The sequence below is a fragment of the Herpailurus yagouaroundi genome, unplaced genomic scaffold, assembly GCF_014898765.1.
Source record: "Herpailurus yagouaroundi ecotype Mexico unplaced genomic scaffold, PumYag 141, whole genome shotgun sequence".
NCBI lineage: Eukaryota > Metazoa > Chordata > Mammalia > Carnivora > Felidae > Herpailurus > Herpailurus yagouaroundi.
In genome coordinates, this window is record NW_024412396.1 from 37,523,572 (window position 1) to 37,536,520 (window position 12,949).

The following is a 12,949-nucleotide window of genomic DNA, read 5'->3' on the forward strand; positions in this document are numbered from 1 at the left end:
AAAGGGTCGAAAGAGAGCTGCCACGACGTGAAAAGTCTGCTTTGTTGAACTGGGGCTCAGCACAGCTGTCAGCAACCTTGCACAGCACAGCCACAGAGGAGAAAGACATCGCAAGACTTGCTGCACCGGGAGCAGGAAACGCGATGCAGGCTTGAGACCCAAATCCCTTCTCAGCAGCGCCTCCCAAAGCCAGCCACTGCTTTCCCTAGGAGAAGGCAAAGCGTCCCCAGACCCAGGTTGGCCGCACCCCAGCTCCTTTCTCTTTCCTCCGCAGCTGCACACAGACGAGCACGTGAGCCCGGCAGCGCTTCCCAGCTGTGCCTCAGCTGACAGCTTCCTGATTGGCTGAGACAGACGTGGGCTGGGGTGGGACTGGCCGCCGGCGTCGCTCGCCATTGGCTCTCAGGGAACCCGCCTCCCCCTCAGGTGAGGCGGGCTTGCGTGAGCGCGAGCCGGGCTCCGCGGGCGGGCGCGCCCCCGACACTCTCCTCCCCCCCCGCCCCATCCCGCGCGCCCCCGAGCGCGCCTCCGCCCTTGCCCGCCCCCTGCCGCTGCCTCAGCTCCTCAGTGCACAGAGACGCCTCGTCTGAGGGGACGCAAGGATCGGCCTCACCGCCGCTTCGTCCGGTGCTCGGGGCCCTGACAAGCTGCCTGAGGGGAGGCTCTTCTGAGCCGGACCTGGACCCTTACGATTGCCGCCTGCTGCTCCTGCCTCCGGGTTTACGAGGGGGTTCCCGCCTTGCACCTCCCACCTCTGGACGTGCCTCCCCTTCTCTCCTCGCGTGTGGAGGGAGCCAGCGCTTAGGCCGGAGCGAGCCTGGGGGCGGCCGGCCGTGAAGGCTTCGCGGGGACCGATTCGCCATGGAGGGCGCCGGCGGCGCGAACGACAAGAAAAAGTAAGCCCCTTTCCTCCGTCCGTCGCGTTCTCCGCCGGCGCCCCCCGTCCGCCCGCCGCCACGGGCTCGGGGGCCAGCCTCAGCGCTCCGGAGGGGGCCGCCTTTTTGTTTCTGCCTCTTCTCCCCTCCCCTCTCTCCCCCCAGCCTCGCCGGCCGGGCTCCCCCGCTGCCCACGTCGCCATCTTGTCGTGGGGGGTGGGAGACGCCTCGAAAGTGCTTTCAGGGGCCGGGGGCTGAGCCCCGCTGGCCCTCCCCTCCCGGCCGCCGGGGCCTCGCGCCGCCCTCCTGCTAGCCTTGAAAATCACCCGGCCTGCCCTATACCCCCATCCGGGTGGACTTTCCCTGGCCCGAAAACCCCGGGAAGAGAGACGAGCCGCAGCTCGGTCGCCGCCGTTTGCACCCGAGCTTCCGCTCCTTCCCGCCCCCATTCTCTCCAGTTCCATTGAACACTCGGCCCCGGGGCGGACCCTGCGCGCTGGTCCTGGCTTCCCAGAGGGCTCGGGGCCCTGGGTTTCCCACCCAGGGGCTCGCGTGGTCAGATGAGACCTTACGGTGCGGTTGTCTAGTCGCGGCGGGTGTCTTTGCCTTTGTGCATTAGGGATTTGTCGCGACGGCCTGAAGATGCTAACTTTAGTTTGCACGTGCAGGTTTTGTTTTGTTTTAATCGCCTTGAAAAACTTGTCTAGATTGAGGAGTCGGAGTAACGGGAATTTGGCGAAGTAGCAACATTTTAAAGAGGGCATCACAATTGGATTCTTGTGTTTATGTCAGCTGTCAAGGGAGCCCAGACGTTATAAATTAATATGTGAGATTGAAAAAGTATGTGATCGCAGCAAGTTTCAATGTCGAAATTTTTAGAACGGTCTCATTTTCATGAAATTGAAGCATATTAAAGGAAAACCTTCGAGATGTATCCGAAGTAAATAATCATTCTGTTAGAACTTAATGCAAGTTTTTAAAACACCTTAAAGTTTGAGTCTAAATGGTACATTATAGGATTAAGAATTATAAATGGATCCAGTGGGATTGAGCCCCCCCCCCCCCCCCAAGCCCCTCACACAATTTGGTACATTTTTGGTATTTTAACCTTTGTGGAAATCGTTTTTAAGGAATTGGAGATTTATATAGTAAGAGTTGTGGTTGGTAGACTGGCTTTACTCCTTAAAGTCCTTCCACTCTTCTGGGAGAGATTAAGATTAACTTCCTTAATCAGTATTAGCAGAAGATAAACTTGTTTATATGTTCTTGCTATTTCGTAGATACCATTTTGGTCCTTATTTCGTAGAATGATAAATTCTCTTTGTACACCAGAGAAAACCCTTATAAAATTCAAAAAGTGAGTAAATAGGCCTGGACTTAATTCCAAGAGTTGACAGGAATTAATTGCAATTATTTTTGCGGAAATGATTACAATGCTTTTAATGAAATGATGAAGCTGCTATATTATAAACGTGAGGCAGATTACCCCTGTGTAGTGCCAATTTTCAGTTCTTATTCTGTGCTGAATCATACTTAATACTGTGCATCAAGTTATATACCAATCATTTCTTTTTTATATGCAATTCTCTTTAATTGTGAATTCTTTGCAGTTAGTTGAGATTATCACAAGCAGCTTTAATATATTTGAATTAATTAGTTACTGTGCATCACCCCCCAATTCTAAATTAGTTCTTAGATTTTGCTCAGTCCCATGTGTTATTTTCAAAATACTCTCATTTGAAAATTTAGCAAACTTGAATCGGATTGCATCATATTTCTTAATATAGAGGTTCTTATAACTGAAAAATTAAGTTAAACACTTAATAAATAGCTACCCAACAACATTTAGATGTTTGTTAAAGATATCTGGTTTTTATCCTTTTCTAACTAATAATTTTAAAACTTTCTGAAAAGGTAACTGAGATTGAGGGGCAAGGTACTTTCTTCTTACAATTTTTCCATTTTAAATGTGCTGTAGAGTCCAGTTTGGGAAGACAAATTTGTCTTCTTAAAGATGTTCTAGGAAACTAAAAAACTGAAGGATTGGAAGAAATCACAACAGGATGGAATAGTTACAATAGATTTAACAGGGAATTTCATGTTGATTTCTTAGTGGTAGGTAGGGCCTGGACTTCATTTAATAGCACATTAATACTGATTTTTAGATTTCAGAGTAATGTCAAGAGGTTCATTGTTCTCTTTAAGGTGTCAGGCCAGACTCCTTCAGTTTCCAATAACAGTTATTGGATCGTTAGAGTAAAATTTCTGAGAATGGACATTTCTTAACTTCTTTAACTTTGGCCATTAAAGTCCAGAAGCTCTCATTTATTAGTAAACTTTTCTCGTTATAATTGTACTTTGATTTTCCTCTTTTTTGAAGAAGAGCATGGTTGGTAGTTGAGAGTATAGGATCTGGACCTAGACACTTCTAGTTAAGAGTCCAGTTTTTTCGCTTGTTAGCTTTGTGAGCTTGGGCAAGTTACTGAATGCTGTTGAGCATATTTCCTCCTTTTGGAATGATAATAATAGCAACCATCTCAGTGGTTATTGTCAACATTACATGAGATAATGTTCACTGTATGTCTGGTTTAGGAATCTTGGGAACACTGTATGCTTGGAAATATGCATTACCTGTTAAAGTTCTATTTAAACTTCCACAACACTTAAAAACTTTTTTGCAAGTGTTTCCAAATATTTATGTTAGTTCTTCTCCCCGCCTTCATAGATTTTTTCTAAATCTCCTAAAAATGAAGGCCAACATTGGATTTAGAGCTTTAAAAGGGGTTCTTTTCCAGTTAAAACAGTATATCCCTGGGTTATGTTGGCAGCTAGCATTGTTACTCTTCTTGAGCATCTGTTCTTCTCTCTACTCTCGTGTCCCTTCTTCACAATTCCTTACCCTGCTGTTTCCTCCCCAAATAGGCCACTTGTATTTACTTTGGGCATCAGAGACGAGAGTTGTAAACAAATATACTAGGCTTAGAGTTTATTTCAGTAAGGTATGTGCAAGTAACTTAAAGGTATGTGCAAGGAGTGGCAGTAACTTAAAACATTTTTTGTCTTGACTCCACAGTTAAGAATAGATAGTTGCATAAATACTTATCTTTGCTAAACATGGTAAGTTGATAAAATACTCCTGGTAAAACCTGTGAACCTACACAATAGAAAAACTCCTTTGCTTATGAATTTCTCCAGGTAAGACTACTGGCCTCTGTCTCAAGGCAAGGCTTCAAGCTGATTTTTTGAGGCTTGATTTGTATGAAATCTGTATTAGTGCAGTCTTTTACCTGAACTGTGGTAGTTTGTTCCTGTAGTCCACTGGAAAGCATTTTGTGCCATTGGGAGAATGTCCAATCTTTACCTGGTGATTTCCATTGTCTGCAGCACTAATGGTGTGTGGGCCCAAAGTTAAGATTTTGTGGTTATATTCTATTGTTGTATATTAAGAATGATGTGTAGGAGGCTGAGGAAGATTAGTCTTGACTGATGTTTTCTGAAGAACTCCTAACAGTTGATTATGTTTGCTGGTGAAATTAAAAAAAAACTGTTACCATACATGAATGTTAAAGATTTGGATTAGATTACTGAGTTTGTTCATAGATACGGCCTCTTAAAATGTAATTTTTAACATATAGATACTTCTTAAAATAATATATTCTTTGTTAAAAAATTTTTTTAATGTTTTCTAATTTTGAGAGAGGGAAAGGGAGACACACAATCTGAAGCAGGCTCTAGGCTCTGAGGTGTCAGCACAGAACTCGATGCGGGGCTTGAACTCCTGAGCCATGAGATCATGACTTGAGCCAAAGTTGGGACTCTTAACTGACTGAACCATCCAGGCACCCTTAAAATACTGTATTTTTATCTAAGATTGTTAACGTAAGTCTGTTTATAAAGTAGGAGAAAATAATCAAAATTAAATGTGTTGTTAGATAGTTTTCTATTAAGAAATTGATTTTAATTCATAAGAATGTTCTCTTTTTATCTTGTTTCTTTTTTTTTAATGATGGGACTAACTATCCAGGTGGTGGATTTTAGCCAGCTTTCTGCGACTTGTGGTATATGTATTGTGTATGTTTTCTGCCTAACTACAGAGCTAGAAAAAGAATTTGAAGCTAAGTCAATCATATTGCTCAGTATTTTTGGTAAAAGTTTGGCAAGAATTTTTGAAATAACTAGATCTTGGAATTTTAAAAATAATTTTATACCTCTCTTTCTTGGAGCATCAAGAATTAACTCTTTTGTATGTATATTGAGATTTAGATTAAAATTCACGTTTCTGCAATAAAGACTACCAAACCCATATCATTTGCCAGACATGACTCTTTCAGAAAAATGGAATATATAAAATCTACATTTATAAAAACAAAATTTAAGTCATTTCCTCATGACTTGTTTTTCCATAGCTTTTGAAGTGATTGTGAGGTTTTTTTTTAAATTGTGGTTAAAAAAAAAAACCCCACATAATGTAAAAATTCCCATCTTAAGCATTTCTAAGTGTGCAGTTCAAGAGTAAGTGTATTCATGTTGTTGTGTAACTAGAATTTTTTTACCTTGTAAAACTGAAAGCATTAAGCATTTCTCCTAGTTTCCCCCTCCTAGTTCTTGATGACCATCATTCCACTCTGTTTTTATGAATTTGACTACTCAATACCTTACGTATGTGGAGTCATAAAGTTTTTGTCTTTTTGTGACTGGTTTATTTCACTTAGCATAGTGTTGTCAAGATTTATCCATGTTGTAGGCCTGTGTGAAAATTTCCTTATTTTTAAGGCCAATATACACTACATTTTGTTCATCTATTCATCTTTCGGTGGACACTTAGGTTGCTTCCACGTGTTGGCTGTTGTGAATAGTACTGTTACGAACACGGGTGTACAAATATCTCTTATAGATCTTGTTTTCAGTTCTTTTGGATATATCCCCAGAAGTATGTTGCTGGATCATATAGTAACTATTTTTAAGTTTTTAAGGAACTGCCATACTGTTTTCCATAGTGGCTGCACCATTTTATATTTCTACCAACAGTGCACAGGGGTTCCTATTACTCTATATCCTCCCCAACATTTGTTAATTTCTGTTTTTGTGATAATGACCATTCTAATGGATATGTTCAAGTGGTTGTATTTTAAGGGTTTGTGTGTAATAACCAACTTAAAGTTAACAGAGAACAGTTGCCAGGGGAAGCTTTATCGGACATGAGGTTAAGCTCCTGTAAAATGAGAATTAAGTTTTTCTAGAGACTCAGAGTTGATCTGCCAGTACATTTTCAGAAATACTTATTGATTAAAATGGCCTGTAACTGTTTTGTTGTTAATAAAGTTACACTTAATTGGTAACTTATTTTAAATGATTTTTAAAAATAATTGAAATGACTTATTTTCATAAGAAAATCACCTCCAAGATGATACCATTTAGTTCTGGTGATCTCAACTGTTGGAGTATTTCTTCATTTTAAAATTTAATTTACTTATAATATTAAACATAAAGATGATTTCACAGTGTGATTTTCAAAATTTATTGTTTTGCAAGTGGTTCAAAAATCTAGTGATGGAACATAACTTACGGTGGTTCTTCACCTACTTGTTTTGAAAGTCACAATATATTTAGGCAAATTAAGTGTCTGCCACTTAATACTGCAATTTTCACTCATTTGTAACAATTTCCTGTGCTGCTTCTCTTTTCCTAATAGTTTGTGAGAATCTGTTTTGCCAACTGAAAAATAAGATTTAAAGGCAGTAAGTTTAAGTCTTTAAGAGTTCTGATAAATTTCTTTTCTTAGAGATCTTGTAAATTAAGATGCTAACTAGATTTCTCTAAAGTGACCCTCTCTCCTTTTTTCAATTATAAAATTGAAACATTTCAATGGGCAAGATCACAAATGGGAATAATTGGAAGCTTGTGGTGTAAAAGAGAATACATACAGTGAGTTATTAATAAATATTTGAATGAACGAAGAGAAAGCAGAGAAAGATTTTAAGGTTTTTAAAAGGTTTTTTGGAAGTCATTATTGTCCTCTCTTCTATGTCTTAATTTTCATAGGAATTTTTCTTATGCTTGGAAATGCCTTGTGTTACTTTGGAACTTCCTTGAATCTTGAAATTTATTTTTTTTGTTCTTTCAGAAATGTTTATAGTATCTATTAGAACCAGGCTAAAAAAATTTTGTTAGTAAATACAGCTATATCATACATACTTGGCCTTGAAAGTAAATCAGTACCCTATTTTAAGGTATGTTAAAACTTAGTGCTTGCCAATTCTATATTGGAGCACTGAGTAAAAAAAGTTTACCAAAAGAAGCATATGTATATGACTGCAGGAAATTCGCTAGTTAAATGTATGGAATGTGTCTTTACCTTGTTTCATCTTTAGCAAATGTTTCTTAAGTCTGCTCTAAACTTTCGGAAAGTTTGGACCAGTTTATAGTCTCCAGTAGTGTTGGAGACTGCCAGTTTCTTGTACTTGGTCATCATTAAAGTTTGCTTCAAGTATGAAATACTTGAAGTTTATAAGTGTATTGGGATGCTTTCTATTGCAGTGAAGAGACATAACTCAAGCTAGTTCAAGGGGTAAGGCAGTCATGGGCTTACACATGACAAGATACAACTCAAGCTAGTTTAAAGGGGTTAGGCAGTTAATTGGCTTACACAGTCTAGTTTTGGTTGAGAGAATAGTTAAATCCAGAGTCTCAAGTGATGTCCTCAGAGTATAATTTCTGACTTTCTCTTGAATATTACTTGGTTTATATGTCTTTGTTCTATATGTATGTTGGCCTTGTTCTGCCACTGACTGGCTATCTGTATGGTATGAAAGATGGTACCTAGCATTCCCATGCCTGCATTCATAGAGTTTGTGATTTAAAAAATGAAAAGAAACTGGCTCTTCTAGTATCCATATAGCTGTCTCCTGGATTAATGCCAGTTTGCCCTGCGTGGACTATTCATTTTTAACCATGTCAGTGGGGTTCCCTGATTACATGAGTCAAATGTCTTATAGTATTTCATTGTCTTGATGTAGATTATTAATTATCTCCTTATCTAGGACTCTTGGTCATTGCTGGTATTGTAATGAATGGGCTATAGGTTTTTGTTGCAAATCATCTGAATTCGTATTCTACAGATACCAACCATAATTGTTCTTGCTGTGCACTTTGAGAAGCTTAGAGTCTGTTCTGTGGATCAGGGTTTTCATTTCAGGTTCCTTAAGAAAGAAGTAGAATGACTAATGGCTAAGAACTTAGGTGCTAGAGGTTGGCTGCTTGCTTTGCCACTTACTAGCTGTGTGGTCTTGTACAAGTTGCTTTACCTCTGTAGATCTCACTTTCTTCATCTATAAATTAGGATAAGAATATTTGCCTTTTAGGATCATTGTGAGGATAAAAAAAGATATTAACTCAAGTGAAACACTCAAGAGTTCTTGGCACAAAGTAGGGGCTTAATAAACTAGAAACTATTATTAGGTTCATATTATAATTATTATGTTTTTTCAGAAGAGTTTCACTCTTTTGAAGTCTCATATTTAGAACCATTCAAGCCTTCTTTGAGACAGTCTAAGAACGGATGGTATCTTTTGGGCCACACCATTAGTAAACCTGTAATAGTAGTAGAATATTGGTGATGCTTTTCCTCTACATTGGTTTTTTTTCTCCATGAATGCCTGGCCTTTGCAGGTTAAATAAAGATATTTGTGTGTGTGTGTAGATATGCTGTTTTAAAGTATTTTTTCTGGGGTGCTTGGGTGGCTCAGTTGGTTAAGCGTCTAACTCCTGGTTTTGGCTCAGGTCATGATCTCGCTGTTCATTAGTTTGAGCCTCACGTTGGGCTCTGTGCTGACAATGTGGAGCCTGCTTGGGATTCTCTCTCTCCCTCTTTCTGCCTCTCCCCTGCTCATGCTCGTTCTCTCTAAATAAATAAATAAATAAATAAATAAATAAATAAAACAAAAAAACGTTTTAAAGTAATCATTCTTCATAGTGATGATGGTAGAGGGAAAAAAAATATTCACAAGGCTCTTTATTTGGCTGTTAGAGGATGGCAAATTAAGAAAGCCTACTTTTCCATACTCTTTTGGTGTCAGAAAATCATTAAATGTCTTTTAATCCGTTTGCAGAGGAGAGTTGGAAATTGCTTGCCTTTGCAGATAACATAGCTAACATGTTTAAATGGGTTATATGTGAAACCAGTAGTCAAAGCCTTCACTGTGAATCGAGGAAATACTATTTTTCTTGGGTAATGTGAGCAAGTTGATTTATTTCAGTGGTTCAAAACATTTTTTTCAACCCAGGACCATTGCTCCAGCACCTAACCACTTGACCTGTAACAGATTATTGTATATTCATTTGTTTAGCAGATATTTGTGCATCTGATTTGTCAAGCAGAGCATTGAGTTGTTGATGGCTCAGGCCACAGTTGAGTAATTAGTTTTTGATGCATCTGTTATGTAGTCCATCTTTTATTTTTTAGTACAGTGATTTCAAGTTTGGGGTTCTTGCAAAATGTAGACCAGGATTTAAGTTTTGTTATTAATACCAATCATCACGGAAGCATCCTCTATAATTGTATTTACTTATTTGGCCAGTCTGCTTTGAGAATTTTGACATACACAGAAGCACTCTCATAAAACAGTCTATTCACTTTTGGCAGCTTTAAATGTTAGAAAGTTATTTTGTTCCAGTATTTCTTGACACTGACCAATGTTTAGATCTCTTTTGGATCAAAGCAATCCCTGTGAACCTTTGAGATGTACCGTCTGAGTGTGCACTTTAAAAAAATGTAACTATTCCTTTTAGTGATCATTTGGTACCAATTTGATCATAAACACATGCAACCTCAAACATAGAAAGTTTGTGGCAACAATATAGACTTCTGTAGAGATTATTTAGATGATCCAGAATATGATTTTTTCCCCTTTTTCTTACATTGCCACCAGAACGGGAACACAATTTAAAAATTCATAAAGTTTACCTTCAATACTGTTTTAACTCTGTTGAGCAAAAAGCCTGCCATCTTTTAATTCCCATGTATTACTCTCTGCATTTGAAAAAAATCACCGAATCTGTATGACATCCTTTTCAAATACCTGAAGGTAGTTATTTCTATTCCTAAGTAAAAACATCCCCAAATTTCTTTAATTTTTCCATTTAAAAATTATTGAGCATCTGATTTGTGGAAAGGCATAGGCTATATTAAATATGGGAGCTTCAGTCTTCGGTGGAATCTGAGCCCTGCCACTTACTGATAGTGTTACTTCCTTTATATAAAGGAAACAGGATCAGGGGATTCATTGGGAAAATTTATTGGGTAACATTGGATAGGATTGATTAATGTAGGTGGAGGACCGAGACATTTGCTTAGGAGAGCTTTTTCTTTGTCATTGTTTCCAGGATCTTCATTATGGTCAGGGTTTAGAACTAAATAAAAATCTTCAGCTTGTGATTTCTATGTCTACACCTTTATTTCAATACGTGTGAATTTTTTTATTAAGTACTTATTGTAACTTACATATTTTTTGTTATATTTAAGCAAGTAATTAAGGGCACATTCTTCTGAATACATACATCCACACACACACGTAGTGTCATTGACCTTCTTTAAGTTCCAGTGTCAGTTCTATTAATATAAAGAAAACAAAATCATTTACAAGCTGAGGTGGCTAAAATGTAAAGGGAGAAGAGTAATAGAGGAGGTGATGTGCTTTGGGGAAAGCCATTAACACATAGCTGTTACTCAGGGACAGTGATTCTCAACCCCTTTGATGTTTGTGACATTCATAAAGAGATTTAAAGGTGAATTTTAAAAATTGTTTAAAAGGTTTGAAAAAAATCATTCTATGGTTATTATGTTTTTTAATTGGTCATCTTTGAAGCCTAATTATGCTCTTGTATTTTATTACTCACTTGTCACTGAGCTGTACCATTCATTAGCTTCTTATTCCTAGCAATTGTGCCTCATTCTACACAGCATCGCCCAACCCACTGAGTGCAGTGTTCTGCCCGACAAACATAGTTGTCTAGTATGTATATGTAGTTGCAGCTAAAAATAAATTTTTCTTATTTTTCAAAATTTGCTGGCTAACCTGTTAAATCTCTGCTATAAGACCTGCTGGTGGTTCTCAAATTTCTGTGACTTAATCACCTGGGTGTTTACTTAACATAAGGATTCCCAGGTACCCACCTGTAGACATTCGGATTTGATAATTTTGGGATGAGATTCAGGAATTTTTAAACTTTACAAGCACTGATAGATGAAATACAAACTTTGAATAGCTCAGAGTGCTAAACAGAATCATCTGAGAGATTGTTTTTTGAAAGACAACATTCCAGGTCTACCATTTGAATTTCCAGGGTTGGGATTTAAGCACAAATACCTGGGAAGAAAGTTCCATTACTGATGATGATGTATATCACAGATCAACCAGTGTCTAATCTAGTCTAAGTCCTTAGTGTATTTTGTAGTTTTTGAGTTCCTAAGTATTTGGCAATGCTAATATATGAGAGATTGGATATGTTTCCTGTACATGTAAAGCATTTGGGCAGATTGAAAAAAAAAAAAAGTTAACCATTTTTGGGTGTTGAACAGTCTTTTACTTCTCTGGGAATTTTTGAAAGACACATAAAGTATTTTCTTAGAGTAGAGGGGCTCAAAGTATTCTCCAGAGCAGCATCATTGGTACCTACCTGCTAACTTGTTACAAATGGAGATTCTCAGGCTCCATCCAGCTCTCCTGGATCAAAAACCCTGGGTAAGGCCCAATAATCTGTTTCCAGAATCCTGCCAGTTGATTGTGATACAAGCTAAAATTAGAGTAATACCTTCACATACACATTTTTGGTTTTATATATCTAGTACTTCATATATAGCAGAGGATCAAAGACTTTTTTGAGAGGCCCAATACCAATTCTGAACCAGGAGAGAGATGATGTAAATCACTAGTTAGGAATAATCTAAAAACAAAAGCATATTCCTTTTACAGACAGAACTTTAATACATAATATTGTCAACAGATGTAAATCTGTTAGCTAATTAATAAGTTTAATGTATAAATAGAACATTTTCACATTAATGCTACCTCAGATGTGATACAGATTTTTTTTTCAGAATGTACCCTGAATTTAAAACAGTAAATCTTTCTTCCCTGTTTATTTTACTGCAGCATTAGAAAATCGAGTGTTAAGCATTTCTGTGAGGTTATTGGAAGGAGAATAATCTATCTTTTCCCTAATTGTGGATATTTACAAGATATTGCGAAGCTAGTAAGATAGTAAACACTTAAACCAAGAAATTTAAGTTCCTTTCAAAACTCAAATAAGTATATGTATACTGAGTATTTTTCTTTGGAAACCATTTCACTTGATTTTATAATTTCAGATTAATTATGAAATGCCAAATTTAAAAGCCAATAATTAGATGAGAACGAGAGACTGAAAATATTGAATTATATTGCTTACTCAGTCACCACTTTCCGTTTCTCTGAAAGAAATATGATCATTCCTGCTTCATTTCCAAAATGAAGAAAACATTTAACTCCTTTCTAATTAGTCTTTCTGGAAAACAAATTGAAACATTAGATGACTACTTCTTTCAGACTTTTCTGACAAATGCAGGTACATAATAGTATTAGTTCACCAATGAATTTTGAAGTACAAAATATTCTGGGATCTTGCCATCTTGAAACTATGAATTTGCTAACTGTATATTGTGTTTTTCAGGTTTTATCTAAGCATTTGTAAGTTACATGTCTGTATGTATATGTGTACATGTATACATACTGACTTACATATGTACACAGGTATTATACACAGAGAAGAATGGATTCATATTCAAATTTTGTTGTATACCCTCTTCACAATACTATACTGTAACATCTTCTATAAGCACAGATTAATTTTTGTAGACTTTTTTCTTGTGTCTTAAATTTTTGTTATTTGATTTTATGGAAAGATTTTTCCTAGGGCAAATGTGTCAGTTAGGGATTGACCTACTAACTGCTACTGAATAAAGACAAGAAACATAATGGTATATTTGTCCTAGAATGTAAGCTCCATGGGACAAGTAACATGGTCTGTTTTGTTAATCA

General features: G+C 37.8%; 1 protein-coding gene across 1 annotated transcript in view; it reads left to right on the forward strand.

Annotated features, from left to right (window-relative positions):
• The first annotated feature begins 532 nt into the window (after positions 1-532).
• HIF1A (hypoxia inducible factor 1 subunit alpha) overlaps positions 533-12,949 on the forward strand; it is a 42,252-nt gene continuing 29,835 nt past the window's right edge. The window contains exon 1 of the mRNA XM_040477333.1: positions 533-896. Coding sequence (XP_040333267.1) covers positions 862-896 — 35 coding nt within the window. The 5' untranslated portion in view covers positions 533-861. The remainder of the gene's footprint in view (positions 897-12,949) is intronic.